Source organism: Sabethes cyaneus, chromosome 3, assembly GCF_943734655.1.
Source record: "Sabethes cyaneus chromosome 3, idSabCyanKW18_F2, whole genome shotgun sequence".
Classification (NCBI taxonomy): Eukaryota; Metazoa; Arthropoda; class Insecta; order Diptera; family Culicidae; genus Sabethes; species Sabethes cyaneus.
Window position 1 is genome coordinate 223,451,677 of NC_071355.1, and position 27,247 is coordinate 223,478,923.

At 37.9% G+C, this 27,247-nt stretch overlaps 1 protein-coding gene across 1 annotated transcript; it reads left to right on the forward strand.

The window, feature by feature from the left end:
* Positions 1-1,840: 1,840 nt before the first annotated feature.
* On the forward strand, positions 1,841-26,886 carry LOC128740783 (retinaldehyde-binding protein 1-like). Its single transcript, XM_053836349.1, has 9 exons — positions 1,841-1,949; positions 2,230-2,432; positions 2,945-3,095; positions 3,202-3,349; positions 3,415-3,571; positions 3,632-4,027; positions 8,180-8,307; positions 26,724-26,787; positions 26,842-26,886. The coding sequence occupies exons 1-9, from the start codon at positions 1,841-1,843 to the stop codon at positions 26,884-26,886; spliced, it is 1,401 nt and encodes a 466-aa protein (XP_053692324.1).
* The last annotated feature ends 361 nt before the right edge of the window (positions 26,887-27,247 follow it).

Below are 27,247 nucleotides of genomic sequence, written 5' to 3' on the forward strand. Positions count from 1 at the left end.
CGATACAAGAATGATATAATAATAATATAAAAATGACACGCAAAATAACATATAACTAACACAACTATGACACATCAGTCAAAAAATTACGTACAAATTACGCAATGTTGATGCAAAAACGACATATAAACTGTACAGAAATGAAACAAACATAGTACTAAAATGGTAGAAAAATGATGCATAATAATAAATATGACAAAAATAACACAATATTGCAGCAATATAATAAATAAATGAAAAAATTCGATTTAACCCACTTAATGGTCAAAGGAAGCTTTGTTATACCAACACAATTAGTCGGTTCGTATCAGTTTTACTGACAGAATTTATCGATTACCTTATAAACAAATTGAATAAATAGTTCAAAAAAATTTCTATCATTCAATTTCAATCATTTAATCTCTGCTAGCATTGTAAAATATTACTCACTCGTGACACTTGAACATTGATATGTTTTAATTTCGGGAAATATTGATGCGATTTTGAAATTAGCCCATTAAGCCTCACGCTTTTTCCAGCAGAGATAGAAAGTTGACCCTTTCAGGAAAATACTCTTTTAAGTCAACTAAGAAAAAGCCGCTCACGTGTACTCAAATGAGTTTAATGAGCATTTTTCCTTAACTGACTGTTTTTCACAGCTCTAATTTGGTTATATGTATCTCCTCTGAGCTTTGAGCAAAAACAGGTCGATTAGATTTTTTGACGTTTTCGCAACGCTGGGAGGATAGTTACCGTCAAGGAGTGTCAAGAAGTCTAAGAATTGTTCTTCTTAGTCATAGTAAAAACTCATCCCAAACGTAAGAGGAACTCACAAGCACTAGACGTGACGTTATTTCATTAAAATAAAGCTTTAATTTTAATGCCTACATGATCTAACTGCCTGATAAAAAATAGCAAAAAAAAAATCTCACAATCACTTCCAGATGCATGTGTATAAATCCTGAACAGTTGTTAGATGCTAATTTCTTGTTCCATATTTTTTCTTCTAAATTACAGTCTTTGTAAGGCTGTGCTATCAAGGATCAGCCACGCTACTAGCGTGCTGCATTTGAAAAGCAGAACCAAAACTTGCTGGTGCCAGTTTGTCTAAAAGACGATGTTCGTTCTTGTTGCCCATTATTGGCAGTAAATAGCTGGTTGTATGGTTAGTGGTAATATATTGCAACATATTTCTAGAATGATGGTGCAAAGAAACCTTTAGATTGTTAGTGGCGGTGGCGGTGCGAAGAATGGTTTTCTTTCATCAGGTGTTTATATGGAACTCACTAGGTTTCGGAACGATCATTGCAAGCAGGTGTGGTTTGTCGAATGAAAACTGCATATACGGCGCCCCTTTATTTTTAGCAACACTCAACTAGGCAAACATCTGCTGTAAATGCCACATGGCAATATTGTTTATTATTATTATTTGAAATGGTCATACCGTTAAGGCTAGTAATTAAAAATTTTCGGTGCATTTTTGTAACAATGAGAAGACTGAATACCTAGTCTTATTGCGAATTCACGTGGAAGTTGGTACATAATACAAATCCTTTGGGACGTTCAGCAAAACTCTGCTTGATTTATCAAAAGAAAACAAAACTTTTGCTTGTATTTGCCCAGTTTTATTTATTAACAATGGTATTTTAACATGTATTTTCCGCAATTATCTCTTTCAGAAATGAGGATGTCATGATACACTTCAACACCAAGTTTTAGATGAATCTTCCTTTTTAAGCACCATCGTTAAGATAACTAACGTTATTAAGAGATTGTAGCTAGTGTTAGCAAAACTAAATTTAAGTTCGGTTAGGAAACACCAATTAATTGATCACAAAGATAAACTTTCAAATCAACAATAATGTCGAGCAGTGGGAGTACTCCTATCAACAGCCCACGGAAGGTATTTGGTAGAACAGCAACACTGGATAAGAATGCAATGCTGGAGTATGAGATGAATAAAAATCTAGGTCAGTATTTTCGTGACACAACTTAAATCAGCAGCGGGGTCAAAGTAAATAGGTTGCTGCTCCAATATGCCCAGATAATCTGATAGTTGGCAATTATGTTCTGTTCGCTTTCTGTGCGAGAGTATTCCGTTAAAAGCAAACTGCAAACATTGGCAATTGTCCAAAATTTTAGAAATAAATTCCCATTGCAATTGGAGCTTTCACTTGCTTGGGCGTTGTTATTCTGTGACTTTTCCATTATTTGATGTCTCCACTATATACGAGCGAACTATACTTACAGATGGGAAATTTCGCGAAAAGGCCGAGAAGGAACTGGGAGAGATCGGCGGCGAGATGACGTACGCCAAAATACGCCAACTACGTCAGCAGCTGAACATCTATGCCGAACACCACCAGCGCGGACTGGGAGGCCGTCGGGACGATTCCTTTTTGCTGCGTTTTCTGCGTGCGAAAAAGTTCGATGTGGATAAAGCATTCAAGATGGTACGTTTTATGTGTGTACTTCGAAGAAAATGTTGAGTTATACGATAAAACGCATTAGTAAATTAGTCTTTTGCTGCCATCAAGGTACATTCGGAGCCACCTTGCAATGAAACTCAATCTAGAAAAATACTATTAGATATATGTACGTAATGAAGACGAATTGCGAGCAGGCTTTCATAAAAAATGTTGTTTTTCGGCTTTTCTTTATTTCACGATAAAATAATTGAAAATGTTTTAATATGTTCAATGTGGAATGTTCTGTTTATTTCTTCAAACTAGTGTATTTTGCGATTTCAATGATAGAAATTCATTTTATCTTAAAATTTTTATTTAATATTCTGAAATATATGTAGAGCTAAAAAAATCCGAATTTCAAGTTTTCACGATCTAATTTTACTACAGTTATAACGCGTAACGCGTAACAAATAAACTATTTCAAGAAGTTTACTTGGAAATGTAAATGAAAATTCATTGAGTCGATCGGATGTGCATTCAATTTATATTTCTTACAGATTCAAAAATATTACAAAATGAAGGATGAATGTCCGGAAATTTTCAAAGTATCCCCACCGTCGGAGATGAAATTCATGCTCGAGATGCAGATACAATGTATGCTACCAAAGAAGGACGACCACGGGCGTCAGATTTATGTGTTTCGAGTTGGTAAGTATACTTAATATAGTGGCCAGAAATAAGTTAATCGACGTTTAGTATTATTTTAATTCCAAGTTTATTTATTTGTGTGTTTTTTCACTTTTCTTCAACACAGAAAAATGTGATCCATACAAAATTCCAGTAGACTACGTTTTTCGAAGCAACGTGCTGGCTCTAGAGGATGTGGTTCGAAATCCGGAAACACAAATCGGAGGTTTGGTGGTGTTGCTGGACATGGCAGGGCTGGGATTTGCCCATGCAAGGTTCAAATTTTCGCAGCTCGAACGATGGAAACTTTTTAATTCGTTTTATTTTTTCATTTGTACAGGTATCTATCGCCACATTTGGCCAAAAAGACAGTAGAGGTGATTCAGGAAGCGTTTCCTATGCGTTTTAAGGCATTCCACGTACTGCATGAACCATTTTATTTCGATGCAATTCTGGCGGTTCTCAAGCCGTTCCTAAAAGACAAAATCAGAAGACGGGTAAAATTCATGCCTTAAAGTTAGAGTGTTCAAAGTCGTTAAAAAGCTTTTCCGTTTCAGATACATCTTCACGGTCACAGTCTAGCGTCGTTACATAAATATATCGCAAAAGATGTTTTACCGGTAGAGTATGGCGGAACGCTTCCACCGTTCGATAATACTGAATGGCGCACGAACATCCTGGATAACGAACAGTATTTTATTGATCTCGAATCATACAATCAAAGTGCGGACAGTTGCTATCAGGAGGAATTGGATAATGCCGATGCCGAGAGCATTGAAAGTTTGCAGTTTGGCGATACCGAAACGGAGGATAGTGAGTTCGATGACGATGATAAGCGGGTGCTGAGTCCGAAGCGAACTCCAAGATCGTTGGTTAACATCGAAGAGATTTTCCTCAAAAATGGTCTTCAAGGAGCTGAGTTCGAAATGAATCCGGATGGCCGGGTTGAAAGCGTATGTCCTGGCAGAACAGAACAAGATGTGTAGTAGGTGAAATCAATCCCTTCTAGTAGTTTGGTCATTTTCCCTAGGTAATTACCCTTCCTCTCGAATGTTTGTACCGAGTCACAGTTTTGAAAATTTTCTGTAAAAAGGTAATCTAATTTAGAATTTGTGAAATGTCAGCTTAATGAAACTTTTCAATGTAATATTTTTACAGAACCGTTATGGGCTACGTTTGCAATTATTTGTAAATGAAAAAAGTGCGCTTCTGTCCCATAAGTTATAAATCTTATCAATTCATTTTCAATAAAACTGGCGTAAAAGTTGGCTTACATTTTTTCTTTTTTTTTTTGCAGCCAATTAGCCTAGTATCATATTTTTTGCCATTGTGCGTACAATTTCACTAAGCTATACTCTTTCCACGGCTTAGGAAACATTATCTCGGTGTTTTCCTAATAATAAACTTAAAGAATACTAGTCTCGCGTAAATCTTAATATAATATCTATATATTAAAAAATTGTCATTAAGAAAGTTGGGCGCTCACGTCGAAGGTAAACAACGATATTATAACGATATTTTACCATTGCCCAACAATACCCAAAAAAGTTATATATTGAAATGATCAATGATTCACACAAAAAAAGTAAGAAATGAACCATGCATCCTTGAGAAAATGAACTAAATAAATTACATCCGCAAGTACAAATGTAGAAATGAATGTCCTGAAAGCTGTGATGGTGATTATTTTTTTCCCAAAATCATGTGGCGATAGAAGAAAAATAAAACCACAAACACTAACAACAGATAGCACCAAATTTACGCTTGATCGAACTTTGAACTTATATTAAGCAATAGAGTTGAGACAAAAACAAACTATAAGAGATTCTTTGATAGAAATGACACTCACTTGCTTTCATGATAGACGTTCAAGACATTTACCTTGCTCAAAAATTATGCGCGTAAATACTTTAGTAGAGAGTAACAAATTCGCAATTTTATAAATACAAAACGGAGGTTTAAATGCAATCATCGATCAATTACGCAGTTGCTTTAGATCAAATGGTAACTCAGTTAGACCTTGAGAGATAAAATGGCTATAGCTCAAGTACTCAACATAGAAACATATTTATCATGTAAGACAAATAGCAAAATAGTTTCATATTTAATGGTTGTAAATTTGAAAGTTTAAATCGACTAACTCTAATAAATGCGATAACATGATAGTCAATTGTTTGTTTCATTCATTCAATTAGGTTTTAAATTAATTTCAAAGCCAAGTACAGATAATCCAATACAAATCCAATCCAAATCCAATCCAAATCCAATCCAAATCCAATCCAAATCCAATCCAAATCCAATCCAAATCCAATCCAAATCCAATCCAAATCCAATCCAAATCCAATCCAAATCCCATCCAAATCCAATCCAAATCCAATCCAAATCCAATCCAAATCCAATCCAAATCCAATCCAAATCCAATCCAAATCCAATCCAAATCCAATCCAAATCCAATCCAAATCCAATCCAAATCCAATCCAAATCCAATCCAAATCCAATCCAAATCCAATCCAAATCCAATCCAAATCCAATCCAAATCCAATCCAAATCCAATCCAAATCCAATCCAAATCCAATCCAAATCCAATCCAAATCCAATCCAAATCCAATCCAAATCCAATCCAAATCCAATCCAAATCCAATCCAAATCCAATCCAAATCCAATCCAAATCCAATCCAAATCCAATCCAAATCCAATCCAAATCCAATCCAAATCCAATCCAATCCAATCCAAATCCAATCCAATCCAATCCAAATCCAATCCAAATCCAATCCAAATCCAATCCAAATCCAATCCAAATCCAATCCAAATGCAATCCAAATCCAATCCAAATCCAATCCAAATCCAATCCAAATCCAATCCAAATCCAATCCAAATCCAATCCAAATCCAATCCAAATCCAATCCAAATCCAATCCAAATCCAATCCAAATCCAATCCAAATCCAATCCAAATCCAATCCAAATACAATCCAAATCCAATCCAATGCCCTCCCAGTTAGCTCCGGGGCACGATGCTATCCTAACAAACCAGTCGTCGTATATTCGAATCTCGACAGGACGGTGCCACTACAGAGTTAATAGGATCATTGCACTAGCCCCGTAATTTTCCTGTACTTTAATAACCGACTGCGAAGTCTGTCGATAAAGAAGGGTCAAGCTCTGAAGGACGTTTATACCCATGGGTTTGCTTTTACAAATAGTTCTCGAATTAAAAAAAGCCTTATCGGGAATATTATTGTCACTTGAACAAAACAAATTGGCAAACAAGAAAACAATATTTTGAAATTTTTTTAACATTTTTCTGACTTTTCTTATAGATTTACACCATCGTGAAAAAATTACGAAACTTTTTTTTCTACTGACATTCACTGAAATGATTGTTCCGAAAAAAAAGTAAAGATTTTAAAAAATGCCTATTTCCAACCCAGATATAGGCAAACAGTAAAGTAGGTCAGATGGTGTCTGACCTGGTTTATATCAGTCTCCCAGATGCCACCGAAATGTGATCTACATAGAGGAATAAACACTCAGTTAATTCCTTGGTTTGCACTAAAGTTATCAATTCATTTCGTTTTAAATGGATTTTTGTATAGCTTAGAAACTTCAGGAAGTTTTGTATTAGCTCCAGAAGGGTTAGTTGCATTGTCAGATCGTATCAGTCTTTGTGTTGTATGTCCACTTATGAAGAGCTAATTCCATAAGAAAAGAATCTGTCATTAGTTCGGTTACCAATTGCAAACACACGGCGCTAGTTACAAGACAAACAAAAAGGGTGAGGTTCACGGGCTGTTAAAGATGACCATCCAAACAGGACCAGCGTGATTTACATAAGTGTTCGAAAATGCAGAAGGTGGTGTTTTATCGAGAACATCCCCATTTTTTTAACATGTAAATTTTCCACATTTAGTTCCACTTCCAGATGTTTAGAACACCGTCGATTTTATGAATAAACTGATTCAAACCACATAGTCTATAGACCAACCTCGAGATTTCAATCTTGACCTTGAAATGCGGTCAAATATATTTTTTTAATATTTTTTTGAAACGATGGTTCTACAATTGATGAAGGGACGGTAGGGAAAGTAATTAATTTCTTTTGGAAAATGGAGGGGAAAGAATGGAAAGGTAAGGGGGGCGAGGAAATACGTAATACGCCCATGCACCTTCCAGCATTGGACAAAAGGTAGGAGTCACAACGACGACTTGTTAAGCGTAGCTACGTTGAAGCTTGATATGTTATGCACAACAAATAAGTGTTCTAGAAAAAAACATAGAAAATGGAAGTCTCAGTGGTTCTCAAACCACATTTTCGAAAAAAAATCTATGGGCAAGAAAAAAAGATTTATGAGAGCTCCTAGCTCAGATCCTAAACGTCAAATTAAAAAATACGGGACCGAAATGTTTTCTTTAGACAATACCGTTGATACAGTTAAGTTGTCTTTCATTCATTCATTCATTTTGGAAATTTTAAATTTCGCTTCATTGCTGTTGCTGTCAAATTCATTCTGGATTTCTGTTTCAGACTAGAATTGTCTAGCGTTACTACACGGTTTTTTTGGCTTTGCTTACTACACGGTTTTAGCATGAAACCTGCGATATTTGTAGCGAATTTGTTTATTCAATCCGGGTTGGAACTGGTTGAATTTTTTGTGTTCATTTGCTCCTATCTGACAGATAAAATTCATCCAGTTCCAACCCGGATTGAATAAACAAATTCGCTATTAGTATGTCGTTTATGTCTTCTCATAATTTTGAAATTACAATACAAAATGATATTTTAACTAATCGTTTTAAAATAATTATTTGCTTTTTTAAGCATGTCAATTGCCAAAATTTATTTTTTTAAAATTATTTTCTGCTGAGTATTTTTAATTTTACTGTGTACAAATGTTTTGAGAAAAATCTATGTAAAGAAATGTTACGCTCCTGAAACCACCATAATGAGAGTACAACCTGAAAGAACAACAGAATACTTAATAGCTTCAAGTGTATGTGTAAATTATACATACATATCAACTTCTTTCGACACCGCTTCTCGGTAAGAAAAACGGAAAATGGCGCCAAACTGATTACCATGTGCTTTCCGGCTTTTCTCTCTTCCAAGAAAGAGCATTCGAGCAAGCACACCGAGAAAGAGCGCGGAGCTCGGCTACGGAGCGTCGGAGACAATTTTCCAGGAACCGAGCGGAAAAGCCCGTTCGCCGCCGTTCGAATTGACCTGCAAAGCTCGCCGTTAGTCTGTGAGTAAAGTTCGGGATCATCGGTCGCAGCCAGCAAGTTGCTCCTGGTACGCCGCGCACTGTTCGGTGGCAATTAAGCACAGCAGCAGCTACAATATAATAGCAACGACTAATGCTCCAAGGGGTGACCCCCGGGGGTTGGCGCTGCTAAACTAACACACTAGCAATAGTAGCAATAACAGCAGCAGCCGAACTGCTAGTCTGGTCGTTTTCTTGGAGAGGGTGAATGCAGCAATAGTGTCTAGTGGGTGGAAATTTGAGTGTTCTACAACGAGATTTAGATATGGTGTGAGGTAAGAGGAAGGGAGACATCTTTGGGTGATAAAATCGTTTATGTTGAAAAGCAGAGGCTGCAACGTTCGGCCTCCATAGGTCGTGGTCAGGTGCAAGCTCATGTTGATTGCTTAGTTTTTGCTTTGGCTGGATGCGTCCAGACAAGCAAAGCTCCAGGTGGCACAGTCGAAGAAGTGTGAAAAAAATCTGTGACTGGTGGTGCTGTGTGCAGTCGTGTGTACTTCCTTCGATCAGGATACTGGGTTACGTAACCAATGTCTAGAGTATTGATTCGCTAAAACTCGTTCTTAGATGTAACACAACATGAGAAACTCGCCGATGGCATCGCTGACATTGGCTGGTTTTCAAACGTAGATCAATTTAGGTAGCTGGCTTGGCTGTATAATTCTATTTATTCCGGTGTGAACATACCGGAAAGAGTGCGGAGTAGGCTGTCACGTACAAGCGGAGAAAGCAGACTACAGCAGTAGGCCAACATTCGGAAAGCATTGGTGTGTAGGTGCCATTGAAAGCAAAAACCAATCCAGGTTTGAGGCTAACAAAAAGAGGAAAATTAATCAATATCACTGTTCGAAAATTTCCCTCTCAGTGGAGCTGGCAGTGCAGCTGGAGAAGTGAGAGTGACTTTGGTTTAATTTACTGCTTGCGGGGACTCAGCTGTCGTTGATTACTTAAATTGCTTTCTGGAGATTTTTTTACGATAATTTATTCGAAGCTTCGTAGTGCGCTCCGCTTGTTTCGTCGTTTCACAAGAGAGGTAAGTAAGCATAACAAAGTAAATTAATTTAGTTTCATTTAAATGAGCTTGAACGGTAACGCTGGCGTTGTAATTTGCGGTCTTTTTACCCATTGTTTTAAGAAAAAATAGCGTGCAATCTTTTTTATCCGTTGACTTTATTATTAGATCCACTAATAATACAATGAATCATAATTTTTCGACAATAATTCAGACACTGTTTCTGTGATTTATTGTTTTCAAAATTTACGAATAGTCATTCGACAATAAGGTTCACAACAGCGCTATAACAACTATTAAAAAATCAGATTATGCAAATGACTTGTTTGGCCTATTAACTAAATTGTGTCTTGCATCTGGCTAATAGCCCAACAAACACCGAAGCTGAATTAAAATGCCTCTGATTTGGTTATAGCTGATTTGACTCTGAATACAGCTGGTAGACGCTGAATAAATTTAAGTAAAGGCCTCTGTATTCTATAAGTGTTTAAGCAGCCAACGAATGCGCTGTAAATCAGCTGCTTTACATAATAGTGTCACAAGCAGATAAGGCGCATTTTCAACCTTTCCACAACCCGTCAATATTTTTAATCATTGTGCTTTCCTAGCTGAATAAACGAATCTTAATAAATAAAGCCCTCCCAAGAGAGATTTATGCGCTGATTAAACATTTTAGCAGTCATTATTATTCAGCCATAGCTGAATATGCATCGAATAAAATTTATGTAACCAATTCTACAATACTTATTCAGTCGAAATTGGAGAACTTATACAACCTATTTCGTTTGAGGCAGAAAAACGCTTGTTAAGCACTTATATCGCCCTTTGTATAACCTCTGTGCGCCTTGTTTCCAGCTTTGCGCAAATTGGTTATTTAAAAACGCACAAAAGCCTCTATAAAGCTCCATTGCAGCTCCGAAAGCAACTATTAGCAAGCCCGAAGCTTGATAAAATCACCAAATTTAAATGTTTAAGCGCTGAAAAAAATATTTATTTCTAAAATTAAACCATAGTTCAGCCACAGGCTGAAAAAATTCAGCTATAAAAGCGTTTGATCAGCCAGAAATTGTTACTTGGGTAGCTGCTTTTAAAGCTGCAATGGAGCTTAATAGAGGGTTTTGCGTATTTTTAAATAACGAACGAGAACGAGAAATAGTTTTGCAACGCTTTTTCAGTCGCTTAATCAACGTCTCATCAACCTTTATGCAGCCAAAAAATAATCTATTTTTAAACTAAAAAAAAAATAGATAGATAGCGATATTTATTTTGCTATGGCGTAGTATGCCATATTTTAAATTTCGAATAACTTGAATTCGTTCATGCCAGGTAATTAAAATGCATGCCGTCATCTTTCGCGAATTGAACCGCCATCTTCTGATCCTTAATCCTTAATATGTATTAATTTAAAGATGCTTTCTATTTTCATTTTTTTATTGGTATTTGCAGTGATTTCATTATGTTTTTCAATTTTAGTAACTCCGAAATCTATACCTATAAAGAAGGATTTCTGTCTGTCTGTCTGTCTGTCTGTCTGTCTGTCTGTCTGTCTGTCTGTCTGTCTGTCCTGTGTTCCTTATAGAATCAAAAACTACTGAACCAATCGGCGTGAAAATTTGCATGTAGAGGTTTTTGGGGCCAGGAAAGGTTTTAGTGATGGTTAGAGACCCCTCCCCCCACTAAGAGGGGGGGCTCCCATACAAATGAAACACAAATTTCTGCATAACTCGAGAACTAATCAAGCAAATAGAACCAAATTTGGCATGTGGGTGTTTTCGGTGACAAGAATTTATTCTAGGGTAATTTGAGACCCCTCCCCTCTTTAGAAGGGGAATTATAACTCCTCTCCCCTTTAAGAGGGGGGGTTTCCATACAAATTTCCTCATAACTCGAGAACTAATCAAGCAAATGGAACCAAATTTGGCATGTGAAAGTTTTCGAGGGCAAGAAAATTTTCTATGTTGAATTAGGACCCCTCCTCACTTTAAGAGGGGGGGCTCCTGTACAAATGAAATACCAATTTCCTCATAACTCGAAAACTAATCAAGCAAATGGAACCAAATTTGGCATGTGTGTGTTTTTGGAGACAAAATTTTTTTCTATGATGAATTGGGACCCCTCCCCACTTTAAGGGGGGGGGGGCTCCTATACAAACGAAATACAAATTTCCTTATAACTCGAGAGCTAATCCAGCAAATGGAACCAAATTTGGCATGTAGGTGTTTTTGGAGGCAAGAATTTTTTCTATGATGAATAAGAACCTCTCCCCACTTTAGGAGGGGGGACTCCAATACAAATGAAATACAAATTTCCTCATAACTCGAGAACTAATCAAGCAAATAGAACCAAATTTGGCATGTGGGTGTTTTCGGTGACAAGAATTTATTCTATGGTAAATTGAGACCCCTCCCTTTTATAAGGGGAATTGTAACTCCTCTCCCCTTTAAGAGGGGGGGCTTCCATACAAATTTCCTCATAACTCGAGAACTAATCAAGCAAATGGAACCAAATTTGGCATGTGAAGGTTTTCAAGGGCAGGAAAATTTTCTACGGTGAATTAGGACCCCTCCCCACTCTAAGAGGGGGGGCTCCTGTACAAATGAAATACAAATTTCCTCCTAACTCGAGAACTAATCAAGCAAATAGAACAACATTTGGCATGTGGGTGTTTTTTTTGGTGACAAGAATTTATTCTATGGTGAATTGAGACCCCTCCCCTCTTTATAAGAGGAATTATAACTCCTCTCCCCTTTAAGAGGGGGGGCTTCCATACAAATTTCCTCATAACTCGAGAACTAATCAAGCAAATGCAACCAAATTTGGCATGTGAAGGTTTTCGAGAGCAAGAAAATTTTCTATGGTGAATTAGGACCCCTCCCCACTTTAAGAGGAGGGGCTCCTGTACAAATGAAATACAAATTTCCTCATAACTCGAGAACTAATCAAGCGAATTGAACCAAATTTGGCATATGTGTGTTTTTGGAGACAATTTTTTTTTTCAATGATGAATTGGGACCCCTCTCCACTTTAGGAGGAAAAAACGACAAACGAAATACAAATTTCCTCATAACTCGAGAACTAATCCAGCAAATGGAACCAAATTTGGCGTGTAGGTGTTTTTGGAGGCAAGAATTTTTTCTGTGATGAATTAGGACCTCTTCCCACATTAGGAGGGGGGGCTCCAATACAAATGAAATACAAGTTTCCCCATAACTCGAGAACTAATCAAGCAAATAGAACCAAATTCGGCATGTGGAGGTTTTTGGAGGCAAAAATATTTTCTACGGTGAATTAGGATCCTTCCACACTTCAAGAGGGGGGGCTTCTACACAAATGAAATACAAATTTCCTCATAATTCAAGAACTAATCAAGCAAATGGAACCATATTTGGCATGTGGGTGTTTTTGGAGGCAACCATTTTTCCCATTATGAATTAGGACTTCTTATCTTTTTAGGAGGGGCGGGAGCTCCCATTCAAACGAAATACAAATTTGCTCATAACTTTAGAACTAATCAAGCAAATGGAACCAAATTTGGCATGTGAGAGTTTTAGATGGCAGAATTTTTTTTCTGTGGTGTATTACGACCCTTTTCCCTTTTAAGAGGGTGGGCTCCCATACAAATGAAATACAAATTTCCTTATAATTTGAGTACTAATCAAGCAAATGGATCCAAATTTAGCATGTAGGAGATTTTTGAGTCTTGAATTTATTTTATGATAGTTAGAGACCTCTCACCCCTGTGGTAGGGGGATATGGACTCTCATACAAATAAAACAGAAATTTTTGCGAAACTCAAAAACTAATCCAACTCGAGAAATTCGAGACTCTTCCATAAAACATTAATCAATAACAAGACCACAAAAACTATCTATAGTAACACTAGATCATTCAGGACGAGCCGGTCGCGAGTGTTGCCGGTGACCCGCCGTCGGAAGCGCCGCCCACTGGGGGGCTTGCAAAACTCGAGATAGTGACAAAGATCATCCGAGATTCATGATTTATGTACAACACAGGTTAATTTGTGGCAATACGAAGTTTGTCGGGTCAGCTAGTATTGATATAAGAAAAAACTACGAGAAATCAGTTTGCGGACACCGAAGATTATGTGTTATCAACCTATTCGATCCGTCCGAAATCGCGCTCGCGCTGTTATTAGATACCGTTAGATATTTGTTACTATACGCGAATGCCGTCTTTAGACAAACGGATTTTTGGCAATTATATCAAAAAGCACAGCTGAACGAGATACCTTTTGGCATCCTTCGAGCAAAAAACATACTTAAAACCCTAACTACTTTAGTGAGCTGTTCAATCTATCTTCAAGCTATCTATGTTCAAGCTATCTTATTTTTAATAGTCAATAATCATATAATGGAGATTACGCCCGCGATGTTCCTACGCAACCGATTTCAAGACTCCAATCAAAGACCCCTAAAACAAGAAGACTAGCAGCTCTGCCAATATTCGGGAGACACTGATAGTAGGTCGCTCTGCTGGCCAAGGTGGTCCCTAGATGCATCTGTGTGAGTAAAAGCTAATATTCATACCACCATGTCAACATAGTCGATCAAACACCAATACAGAATTTAGGAGAGCTTACTAACATTCATGAAGATTTTGCCACCATCGCTAAAAAAAGCACCGTTGATGGCGTCGCATGGCGTTTATATGGAAAAATAACAGAGATGCCAGTCTTGATAATAATGGGGTCTTTTTTATTTTTTTTTTATTTTTTATTTTTTTTTTGACGTAGGACTACGTCTTTGTTTACTATACTGGGACTGGGTAGCACTTTGTGAAAACGAAAATAGAAGTGTAACGTTTGAATGAAAGATTTCAAATGGTAATAACTACTAAACTACTGAACGAAACTGAACAATTTATATGTCGTTGGATAGATAAAACCAGCAATTTTTAGAGACCAATTTTAAGGAGGACGTAAGAGGGGGAGCTCCTATACAAATGAAAGACAAATTTCCTCTAAACTCGAGAACTAATCAAGCAAATGGAACCAAATTTGGTGTGGTGGGCAGGGGGGGGGGGCGTTATTGTAAGCATGCATTTATTTTATGATGGTTTGAGACCCCTGGCCCCTGTGGTAGAAGGATAAGGACTCTCATACAAATAAAACAGAAATTTTTGCGTATGAGCCATATTTTCTGCTATGTAACAAGCTGTGAAAGTAGGCTAGTAAAATCTTCTCGGAGTAAAAGACAGTGAATCGACGCCGCAAACTTACGTGCCTGATGCATTCATGTCAAAAGAGAAGGACATTCGAATGGCACGTCATATTTGCGATGAACGTCCTTTGGCTTGTATGTTATTTGTAACCAATTGCCCTTTTAAAGGCCACAAGCGAGTTAAAGTAAGATTATTGAAATATGTCAAGCTACCACGCGGAATCTTATCTAATACAATAATCTGTGGGCTGGTCATTCATTACTAATTCAACCTTTATGATGTACCGTGAAAACTTTCGATGCGAAAATCCTAGGTATTGTTGCGTAATGTTGCATGCTGCGCCGTCTTGCTGCAAGTAAGAGTTGTATGCTTGTGTGGTAAGTTTATTGTCTTTTAACGTCGATGAATAGAAGCTGCGAGTGCAAGGACATTACTAGCAATTACTAAATAAGCTCTTTATCGGACACAAAATGGAAAGGAGATGCATGGTTGTTTTCCGACTGGTAGTAACGGATGCCCGAAAAATTCTGTGGAGAGAACTATATAAAACTAAGAACTAAGTAATGAACACAAGCAGCATTTAAAGCTCCGCGTGTAACGATTTTTACGATTTTCTCGTTACGATTCAAGTGAGTAACGATTCTTACAATTTTAAATGGCAAAAAAATGATCCCGAAACAACACTAAAGTTTTTAAAACACTTTTAAAGGCCAGAAGTGGCAAAAAAAGAAAGCTCTAAATCTAAAAGCACCAGGGACCAAAAATGCCAAAAAGTGCTCCCAAATCCAGTCTAAAATAACTGAAAACATATCTAAATGGTCAAATGGTCAGAAGAGAAAATTAAGAAATCTGGGAAAACTAATAATAAGATAAACTTAAATTGTGCCTAAAATTCTTGAAAAACGCATTTAAACTGGAGTCGCCAAGTAAGAAAACGATCCTAAATAACAACTTCCACTTTCGTTAAAAAACATGAAAAGGTCCTGCAATTAAAATTTCCAAAGATCCGATTCATTTAAGATGCAGAATCCAACGGTCTTATGACACAATTGTGCATAACAACAGTAGGTAATTTTGTCTGTCAGTTGTTTCTGAAGCGCAAACTAGGATCCGAACATAATGGTAAAGATTTGAGCTTGAAAAACTGTGCAGTAAACCCAGCAAATTGGATTCCTCTAATTCCAGCTGACGGCAGCAAACATCGAAGCTGCAGAACATCTGCTCTGCCAGTGCATCGTGTACTACCGTGTACAACCAGTATACGTGTTTGGCTTTAGAATCTCAAGAGTTACCAAATGCACATCGCTCAAAGACAATGCGCGCTTTCTTAATTCGGAAATCAATATTTGGTATTTCACCTCGTCCACATCATCATCATCCGAATGTGCGAGCTCCATTGGTGTTTCTACGTTTTATAAGTGTTGATTCTTATACTCAACTGAGACTGGATCAGGATGGATTTATGCATGGACAGCTTTCAGGAAGCCTGCGATGTGTAATATGGTGCCACCCGCGGTCTTTATATCCACAGATGGCCGCAGAAAGTCTTTTACGAGAAATAAAGTCGTGTGGTTCAATGGTTCCCTAAAACTACAGTTGTTAGATTAAGAACTGGAAACCAAACGACCCTGCACCTTCTAGCTTGGCTAATCAAATAGAAAAATTGAAATATTTCCAGGTATCGCCACTTAGAGGCGCTAGGTAGGGGCTTGGGATGGCTAGAGCTATGTTGAGCGCTTCTTTCTAGTTGCATTCCCCATTTCATACTCCCAAGCGTAAAGTGGAACGAAGGTCATCAGGGCAGTCCGAAATAATCCTGGGATCTCCGGACGTGATTTGGCGAAAAGGTTCACCCCAGCGCATAGTACAGTTCGACAAATCTGCATGTGGAAGGTCACATGAAGTTCTGACCCGACTTTACTTATTTTACTTTTTCAGCGACAATCCGCTTATAGGATCTGGGCAGAATCCAGGAGTCGTCTTTATGCTTCTCGGGGTTGGACTGCCACTCTCCAGTCGCCCCTAACACCTGCTGTTCTAGTACTATCGTCAACAACGCTCATCCGCCGTGGGTCTGTCTCAAAGTCGACGACCTCTGTAGGATTCTCTGCCGAGTATTGTTTTCACTGGTCTCTCATCCGGCATCCTTGCTACGTGGCCAGCTCACTGCAGCCTGCCATATTATATACGCATCACAATATCCGTATTTTTGTATACTTGGTAAATTTCGTGGTTCAAGCGCCTGCCCCACACACTATCTTATAATATATCGCCATCGTTGATCTTGATCGTATTGATCGCCGTTGATCGTATGATCTTACACTCGAAAACACCAAAAGCTCGTCGATCGCTCTCTTAAGTACAACTGTCAAGCGTAAACTAAAGAGGTTGTACCATCTATACATAATATGGTACGGAAAAGTGGTAGAAAAGATGGCAGATATGATACGAAAGATTATCAGAAAAGACGAACAATAATTTTGCTTCTGTTTTGTAGTTAAAGTTTGATAAAAAAAATTAACAAAAATATATTTGTACACATTTTGTACAATATTTCCTCATGGAATATCTGGGAATTTTGTGCGGCCAAATGCTTGCTTGCCGTAACGGCGAAAAAAGCAATCGGTTGCTAAGCATTTGTACTTTACAATTTATATTTATTAAAAGCATATAATAATGACCAACCGCCTCCATAATGGAGGCGAAAGATACGTTATCAAAAGGGGCTGGTACCGAACACAAATGGCCGAATCACGAATGGCTGAATCACGAATAGCCGAAATCCAAATGGCCGAATTTCAATAGCAGTCAGAGAAGGTCGAATCACGAATAGCCCAATCACGAAAGGCCAAATTTGGCCGAATCGGAATGCCTAAATAACTATTCAATGGAAAACATGAATTGGCCGATAGTTAACAAATAACTTTAATCAAACAAAAAACAAAATAAGCAATACAACTATTAACTATAGAGTATAGATGATTGATAGTTCTTTGTTGCCCTAAGCGCAAATGAACTTCGTTCATTATAATGTGCGGGACCTATTAACCATGTTAGTAGTAAATGTTTCCTAGATGATTCTGGGAGAGACGGCCGCAGGCCGCAAGTGTACGCCGGTAAAGGCCCAAACACAATGCATACGAATTTTACTACGTCAATTTGACAGTTTTTCCATGGGTTTTCTGTCAAATTTCCGCAACGTAGTAAAATCCGTATTCATTGTGTCTGGGCCTTAACCCGCCGTCGGAAGCGCCGGTCACTGCGGGCAGCACCCCCCTGCAGAAACCACTTCTATTTAGGTGCATGCATTTTCCTAGATTTACTGACTAGTAGGGATTATCTCTTAGTTAAGTCCGAACGACAGCAGTAAGGAGTAATCCCACGTTTTTGCAGGTTGAAGCCTGTGAATATTTTCAGCCGAATATGACGTAAACAACTTCGACTACGAAGTCAGTCAGTTGTTAGCATACGGGACAATTGCACGATCTAGCTGACTTTACAGCCTCTCCCTGTTTGCTTATTAGACCAGCGTCGCACTGCGACTCCAGCTAGGTGGCGTGTAATCAATTTCATTTAAATTTCAGAACAAATGGAAAATGAAAATAACAATCTGGTTTGGGGCATTTTTAATTTCCAATTACTATGTGTTTACTAAATAGTTCCGAAAACTATCGCCTAACGAACAAGTTTTGAAATAAAATGCTTCATAAGCTGAACCGGATGTTGACCAAAGCAGATGAACAAAGCGAGAAGGTTTTCGTTGATGGCCTCAACTTTACCAATCTGCTCCACATTCCTGCCGTTTCTGCGTAACGAACCAAGAACGCTTATTGCATTGCAAACGGGGAAAATAGCTTAGCTTCAGTATGCACATTCAATTAGCTCTATTGTTGAAGAGTAAGGTTTAGTTGTAAGTGCAAAACTTTTCCGTTTTAAAACAAAATGCTAAGAGTGGTTTGGCGCGTTTTGTCTTGCATTCTCTCGGTTGTGACGGTTCGAAAAGCGGCTCTGAAGAGTTCAGCGGAAACCGGGAATTTAATTAGTCCGTTTTTTTGTTTGCTTTAATTATTTATTCGCGGAAGGGTATAATTAGCACGGTCAGAAAATATTACTATTAGCGAACGTTCAACAAAAATTGTATGAGCAGATTTAATTAGTCGTTTATGGGCATCTTCCCCGTATAATTTTTTCAACTGATATGACTGTTTCATAATTAAAAATCCACCTATCAATAAAGTTCTTAACAAGTGAACTCAAAATGTTTGTTTTTGTTGTAACAGTAACAGTCATTACTAAAAATAACAGTTGTTTTACGAGCCTTATTAATATTTACAGTCACCACACCACGTTCGAGCATTTAGATCCATTGCTTGCTGTTGGATATCCCATGTGATCAATTGAGCTAGTGCACCTCATAAATATCGATTCAATTACTCTAATTGATTGCACATAACTCAACCAGCCTGCTTGTGCTTTAATCTAGTGGAAGGGAATCTAACCGTATCGCTCTGCAATTGGATGCCATGAACATTGCTATACAATGAGCGAATGCATTTCGATATAGGAAGTAAATTTTATTCAATACTATCACTCAGGCACAATCCAAGGTGATTATCAAGACTTTTTGCATGCGAACCAAAAATAAACATCTATTTTGTTCTCAGCACGACCTATGGGCATTATCATGGAGCGATAGAATATCGTTTGCAGATTCCAAGCGCTGTTTTAATCGGAAAAGTTGTACCCTCGTCAAACAATGGCCCGAAAACTGAGTGCCGTTGGGTGCCAGCCGTCATCATTAACACTCTTGAAGTCAATTTATGCTGTGGACATGTAATTTATTTCGAAAATAAATTCAAATTAATGAGAAATTGTACGTTTTCAAATAGATTGGCGATTTAAAATTATAATAACTATATTCAACAGACTGATTATTGGTAGTGGGGTAACGATAAAGGGATATTAGATTTAAAATAAAAAACACCGAACAAAAAGCAGCAAAGAGTGTACTGTAAAACGAAAAGTTAGTGTTTCATCTTGAAAAGTTTATGATTCTCTCCGATGCTATCAGTAGGAAAAACACTGCTTAATACAGCGAACATTGTGTTTTCCATTGTGTGCACAGTCGGTATATAAAATATTTACTTTTCTTACCTATGTACGGCGATGTTGTCGGCAGTGTTTTTCTTATACAACGGAAAAATCGAGACAACTAAACGTTTGAAGCTATCAAGTTAAATAAATAAGGAGCCAAAGTGGAGGAAAAGAATGGTTATTGCAATATTTTATGGGGGCGGCGGACGGCTGGATTAGTAGCTAAAAATAGCCTTTCGTCTGGGTATTGATGCCAACAGAAAATTGACAGTCGCAAATATATAAATTCCTCTCTAGAGTAATCGTTCCGCAGGCGATTGAGAGTTAATATAAATAACTTAGAGATGCTTCATTGATTTTTGTCCTACATAAAGCAAGTTCACCGCTTGTTGAGCTCCATTCTTCGTTTGGTGCAATAAAATAAATACAATAACAGACAAGTCGTCAGGTTGAATCTACCCACCTACTTCAATTTTCCGCATGGTGAACAACCCATCGATTTTGTTTTGTCAGTTTTTGCTATTGAATTCCCTTGAACGAATAAAATTTTATTTCCATTGCCGGCTCGAGTGCAATATCCTTTTTTCCATGTTCGGCTTCTCTTCTTCATAGATTTGAATATAGTACTGCGCTGGTGATGAGGTCAAATGGATTCGGGCTCTGTGAAGTACTGCTTCGCACATCATGACACTCGGTATAACATTTCAATATATGTGGCCTAAATGGAAGTGAAATTGATTGACAATGCCAATATTTTTTCAATATTTCTTGATATGTTATACCTAAATATCGTCTGGAATACTCTACTGAGCGTTTACGCCCAGTTTGAAAAATCCAAAATATTTTTCAATAGTATTCAGTGAAATATTTTTGTACAAAAATAATTTACATTCTAACCAACAATTTGGGAACCATTGGGAGTTCCGCACGAATAGACTTGAGACACCTTGACATAGTGGTCATTTTCACAAAGGATTACGAAAAAATGATAGTTTAAACCATATTGATGGTTGTTCTGCGTGAAAATAAAGAAATAAAGAAATCCAAGTAAAATGTACGATTGAAATAAAAATATTCATTGTTATATCAATGTTAAATTTTATTTGAAAATACTCTACTTATAATTCAAAGTGAAATAATTACATTCAAATTCAAATCAGCCATATTTTTAGATTATTTTGAGAAATTTAAAGATTTAGATTATTTTGAGAAATTTAGTAAGACTTAAAACAACAATCCTATTGTTTAAAAAACTAATTTTTCTTCTCTGTGATATTTTGTATTCATAATACATTTGTCTTCAGCAATTTTTATATTATGTTAAACCTTAAGGTGTCCGTCTTTACCGCCCTTTCGCTACGTAGCGTTCTAAACATTTACTCAAAAAATTTCGATTGCATTGATGGTTATCCAGATAACCATGCGACTCCATTGGATCGAATACGGTGTTGGCGCATGTAAGTGTGTGATTAATGACAGGCATGGGACATCACGATTTTGTCGTTCTCTTATAAATTCAAGATTCATGAAATAAAATATTGATATGAACTTGTTGATCGGTGAGAAATGAAACATTTTATTTTCCGGCGTGACGTTCCAGCCTGCCTACTGGTTTTCTTCGTGACGTGCTTATTATGTCTGATGATGGTTAAAGGAAAAACAGTAGGTACAAATGTCACATTTGGAAAATAAAATGTTTCATTTCTCTGCCTAAAAGATCAACAAGTTTTGATAAACCTAAAGATTCAATTTAATTCCAAACCATGCTAACTTGTTGCGGAATATTTGTCTAGTGAATATGGAAAAAATCATTCCTTATATTGAAGACTTTATTATGACGTTCACTAATGGGTTCTCATATTTCAAGAATGTTTTTTTCATACCGTTCCTCCAGGTGTCTTATCTATCAGCTCATTAATGGTTACAATGAAGTCTTAAAAGAAGCTTGCAATCGTAGAAAACATGTCAAAAACAGACCGAACCGAATAAGATGTACGACGTGCGTTTTCGAGGCAAGTGAGGTATTTCAATTGCACTCCTGGTTGCTCTTGACCCAAATAGGGCGGAGTGCTCGTTGTAGTACCTAACCTACCTACAGCACGAGAATGCGAAAGTGAAAATATGGGGGAAGGCTGCCAGCAGCTGATGGGGGCTATACATATATGTTCGGGTTCCATTTCGAACCACTTAGTCGAGCGAGTTCAGTTGCGACTAGCAAGTACATATGAAAAGATTTTTAAGCTGTGTAACAACTGTGGATAAAGGACACACAAGCACGATAAATGCACGCTCCAAAAAAACTTATTGAAGCGCAAGAATAAGTGGTGTCAGCTTCAGGAAAGCGGGTCGGTCGGGATAGTTAGTTTATAGTTTTATTTTTCCCAAACCCCGTCTAGATGGCTTCTTGCACGACATAAAACGTTTTACGCCTCACTTGTCAACTTCCGTTTTTCGTATCAGAACGTGGGTGGGTGGCACGGAGTTGACTGGTTCGTCGAACAACAATCCGTGGGGGATGTATCCATTAGTGATGGAAGGTCGCCGTTGAGTTATTGTTTTCAAAAGAAGGTCAATCCTAGCAGTAGCGATGTATTTATGTTTGTTTTTTTTTCACTGTTGGGCTTATCTCACAAATTTTACAGTGCTGGCCTAGCAAAAACAAGAGCGGCTTTTAAGAGCGTTAACATGTTTTTTCTCAAATGAAGAAGACAAAAACCAGTATGTTCGTGAAATGACCTTTCATTTCATAATTTTCAATGTCCAAAATTTTAATATTGACAGAGATAGCAGCTATTTTGCATGTCTTTCGCTTGCTTGCATCGATGATGACAGTATAACATTCCGAAAATTACCGTTCAGCCAATCGTCAGGATATAAATAGCAAGGTTAAACGACACAGACGTCGATACCCACAACACAACCTCAAACGAGCGCAGATTCCAATTGTTGGGCTCTACAACTGGCAGCGGAGTATTTTCCCATAGGACTGTATGAAACCACACGGTAGGCAGCGGTAATTTAATTAGAAGCCAAACGGTGTAGACATGTCTAGTATAAATCCGTGACATTTGACCCATATCGGCTAAATCAGTGACTCGTGTTGTGTGTGACTTGTCAGCGCTGGTAGGGAGAAGTGGTTCACAGTGCAGAAGTGATAAATATGCTGTTTAAAAAACTGTCCATGTGGAACGACAGGATAATTAATTATTTCTACTGCAATTCAAAATAAGGCTACCTTGTCATATCATTATCCGGACACTTAAGCATGTCGCATGGGTCACATAGTTGCAGAGTAAAAATAATTTCACTATATAACGATAACTGCTTTGTATTGTGGTTAAATTTGCAGTAACACACAAGTTTTAAGACAGAAACTTAATAAAATAATTAAAGCAAGAAAACTAAAGTGGTTAGTCAGGACGGACACCTTAATTTCGTTGAATTAAAATACGCATACTCTTGAATCGATCAACCAGTTTTTGTGTTAACTTATTAATGAAGTCAACTATATGAATAATCTTTTATAACAGCAGCCTCTCAAATAGACGAAGGAAATGGTAGAAGAAAGTTATGAAAAATGGATGTTTTGTAGGACCCTATTATGTAAGCTACATCGTGCATCGCTTTGCTCGACTGGTCTACTTTTGGTATTATATAAGTCGCACGCGACACGAATTTATCGATTTATCGACACGAAACTCGACTGCTATAAAGCTATCCAGGCAACCAATAAGCATTTGCAATGCCATTCAAATGCAAGATAACGATCATTTAGATCATCTTAAATGCTTCTTAAAAACACTTTTGATAAAATATACAGCTACTTTACTGCTAATATGGTGCTGACAATACTAATTTGCGCCTGATTATCGATAAAAAGAATTTGAAGAGAGAGGGGGTCAGTCCCGGCGCGGCGTAGTAGTTAGAATTCACGTCTCTCACGCCGAGGACCCGGGTTCAAATCCCAACCTCGCAGAAGTCACGAATGACCCTAGCTGGTTAAAGTGACTATAATCAAAACAAAAAAAAATTGAAGAGAATTTTGAATGCCGCTTCAATGCAGTTAGGGACCCAAGCAACGGTGTGAGTTTTATTATACTCTTATGGCGGTTTTGATGCCCAATTCTGGTCCTAAATGCCATCATAATACTGTAATAAAACCCAAGTTGTTACTTGGAGGGGGCAAGAAGCTAATAAACAACAATGTGCAGTATGATGATGATGATGGTTTTATTAAGGACCTTTTAACTTGAAGTCATTCGGGTCCGTAATGTGCAGTATAAAATACCAGATAAGAATAAGCGGCTGATTTACTGCTTATGTTAATGCTTATTGGTTACCTGGGAGGTAACTCAATTATTAGTAATTAACACCTGAGCTTGTTTTGTTTTGCTCGTACAGTGAACCGCAATGCTGTCCGTTTTTTCCGTACTCGACACTCAACAGTGAGTGAGTCGAGTCGAGTTGCTCGATGTGACTTACATAATAAGGCGGAATGAGACGTGAAGAGGAAAAACTGGAAAATTAGATAAAGGAAGCGTCATTGACGTTGCACTTACTTATAGGTTCGTAGTGCGTTCTTTTTTTACCAAAATTGGATATCCGCAGGCTGATCTCGCCTCATTTATGACGCGGCGGTTAGAAAAACCAGTGAGATTAAACTTCTCGATTGGTAATTATAACGGTAATTTTCATAAATTGAGCGTCATTTTCGTTGCACCTATACACAATGTTGCAAATCAAACGAGAAGTCAACGTTGTCTGCTCACACGCAAGTGAGTATGAGAAGCATAACATTCAACGCTTATACCGCGTAAAAGAAACAGCCGCCGTTGCTGTGTGCAGACATTCTGCTACTCACTTACTTGTGCACGCACTTCCTCACATCGTCTTCCTGCATAGCTTATTCGCGAGTCAAATAACTCCCGAGCAATCTGCTGCCCATGACGCTAATGGCGCACTGGGATACAAATTTAGCATTACTTTTTCTTTTTTTCTTCATCTTCGCCATCGATGCTACTTATAAGCAAGCGCGCGAGCCCTCGCGAGTTATCGGTTCCGCTATGGGTTGAACTTTTTAGACAACGGGTTCGCTCTGGGCAGGCTTGGCATACACTTTTCGCTTCGATTACGCTCTTTTGATTACTGCACCTCAGCCAAGCAAAATTTGAAAAAGTCGTGTATGAGGCATTTGTAGAATTAGTTATTATGTTATTATGTACTGAAAAAGAGTTATTATTTACTGATTTATTATTTATTATTTAGTTATTATGTACTGAAAAAGAGTAATGTTTTATCTTTTGTATTTACAGCGTTATAAGGCTGCTACCCTGTTGGTAATCAAAAGAGCAAAATCGAAGCGAAAAGTGCATGCCAAGCCTAGCTCTGAGTATTTTTACAGTTTCAATCTCGCTATTAGCAATACATTGAACACTCGAAAACGTTTGTTTATCCAGTGATCCGTTTAGAACTAACCTATGACCGATTGGAGTGAAAATTTGCATGTAGGGGGTTTAGGTGCCAGGGAAGGTTCTTATGATGGTTAGAGATCTCGCACCCTACTAAGAGGGGGGGGGGATCATATAAAAATCTATACCTATAAGAATGGATTTCTGTCTGTTTGTCTGTATGTTCCTCTTAGAATCGAAAATTAATGAACCGATCGGCGTGAAAATTTGCATAAAGAGGTTTGGGTTTGGGGCCAGGAAAGATTCTTATGATGGTTAGAGACCCCTCCCCCCACTAAGAGGGGGGGCTCCCATACAAATGAAACACAAATTTCTGCATAACTCGAGAACTAATCAAGCAAATGAAACAAAATTTGACATGTGGGTCTTTTTGGAGACAAGAATTTTTTTCTATGGTGAATTGAGACCCCTCCCCTCTGTAGAAGGGTAATTATGACCCCCCTCCCCTTTAAGAGGAAGGCTTCCATACAAATGAAATACAAATTTCCTCATAACTCGAAAACTAATCAAGCAAATGGAACCAAATTTAGCATGTGGGTGTTTTTGTAGGCAATTTTTTTTCTATGGTAAATTGAGACTCCTCCCCTCTTTAGGAGGGGAATTATGACCCCTCTCCCCTTTAAGAGGAGGGGCTTCCATACAAATGAAATACAAATTTCCTCATAACTAGAGAACTAATCAAGCAAATAGAACCAAATTTGACACGTGGGGGTTTTGGAGGCAGGATTTTTTTTATGATGGTTTGAGACCCCTCACCCCTGTGGTAGGGGGATAAAGACTCTCATACAAATTAAACAGAAATTTTTGCGTAGCTCAAAAACTAATCAAACTCGAGAAATTTGAGACTCTTTCATAAAACATTAGTCAATAACAAGACCACCAAAAACTATCAATGGTAACATTAGATGATTCAGCGCGAGACGTCCACAGGCCGCAAGTGTTGCAGCGACCTGCCGTCGGAAGCGCCGGTCGCTGCCCTCCGTAGAGATCACCTCTATCTAGGTTTATTTATTTTCCTAGATCTACTGACCTCTATTACTTTCCTTCCGTTGGATCGCCCCTGCGAAACGGTACTTTCTACGAAAACACTTTCCGTGAAATGGTACATCCCGCGTAAGGTTTTTCGCGAAATGGTATTCTGCAAAACTCTATATTCCGCGTTATGGTCAACCGAGAATTGGTGTTCCGCAAAATGGTATTCGGCGAAATGGTTTGTAATGATGGCGAATAATTAAATGCTATCCGCTTTATTTTATCAGGCTAAGCTAAGAGGGACTTGTTTTCTACTTTACTGTGAGGAAAATTTAAATATTAAAATACCCATGAACTCCCCAGATACTTGCAAAACTCGAGATTGTGACAAAGGTCATCCGAGATTCATGATTTATGTACAACACAGTTTAATTTGTGGCAATACGAAGTTTGTCGGGTCAGTTAGTAAGGATATAAAAAAAGCATTAGTGTGATATTTTAGGCATCAAATTGAAGTACACGAAGCTTACGTATATATTATTTTAGGCAATCAAATTAATACTCGCCTCAATAGCAACATACCAAAGGCTTTTTTTCTCATTTCCCGAATTTATTTCTGCCGTTCCCTAAATAATCTGATCTTCATTCTCTTTTTTCTTTCAGATTGGTTTACTCGCATCGGGTAATCGTTGGAAGTGATTGTGCCATGTACGTGTCGTGTCATGCTGTATGTTCTCAAGCTGTGCTAAATGTAACCACATCATTTATCTTGACTTCCCAGCTTGTTTCGACGTGCCAATTGGGAGCAAAAGCTTCGGTAAATTAGCAAAATATGTAACGAAACCTGACAAAGGTGGGTGAACGGTGATTGACGAGAAACGTAAGCAGCAGAGCGAAGCCGGAAGTGAAATTGACTGTCACTGTGTGATACAGAAGCTCGAGTGTGTGTGTGTGCGGCAACAGCACAGTGTTCATTTATTATCGTTTTCATGTGTACGGTGTCTACACGGCAGTTGACTCACCAAAGTAAAGAGGAGGCACCGGATGGTTGATTGGGTACCAGACCTAAGGATCCGGTCTATTTCCACACTCTGTTCTTATTTATAGACTCATTAAAGTTAGACTGTGGATTTGGCGAGCACTTTTTACCCTATAGAAATGAAAATATTGATCTCCTATTTAATTTC

Coding starts and splice junctions, on each gene's coding strand:
- LOC128740783 (XM_053836349.1), top strand. CDS start 1,841: ATGTCGAGCAGTGGGAGTACTCCTATCAACAGCCCACGGAAGGTATTT. Junction 2,433..2,944: donor TGGATAAAGCATTCAAGATG/GTACGTTTTATG, acceptor TATTTCTTACAG/ATTCAAAAATATTACAAAAT. Junction 3,572..3,631: donor AAGACAAAATCAGAAGACGG/GTAAAATTCATG, acceptor TTTCCGTTTCAG/ATACATCTTCACGGTCACAG.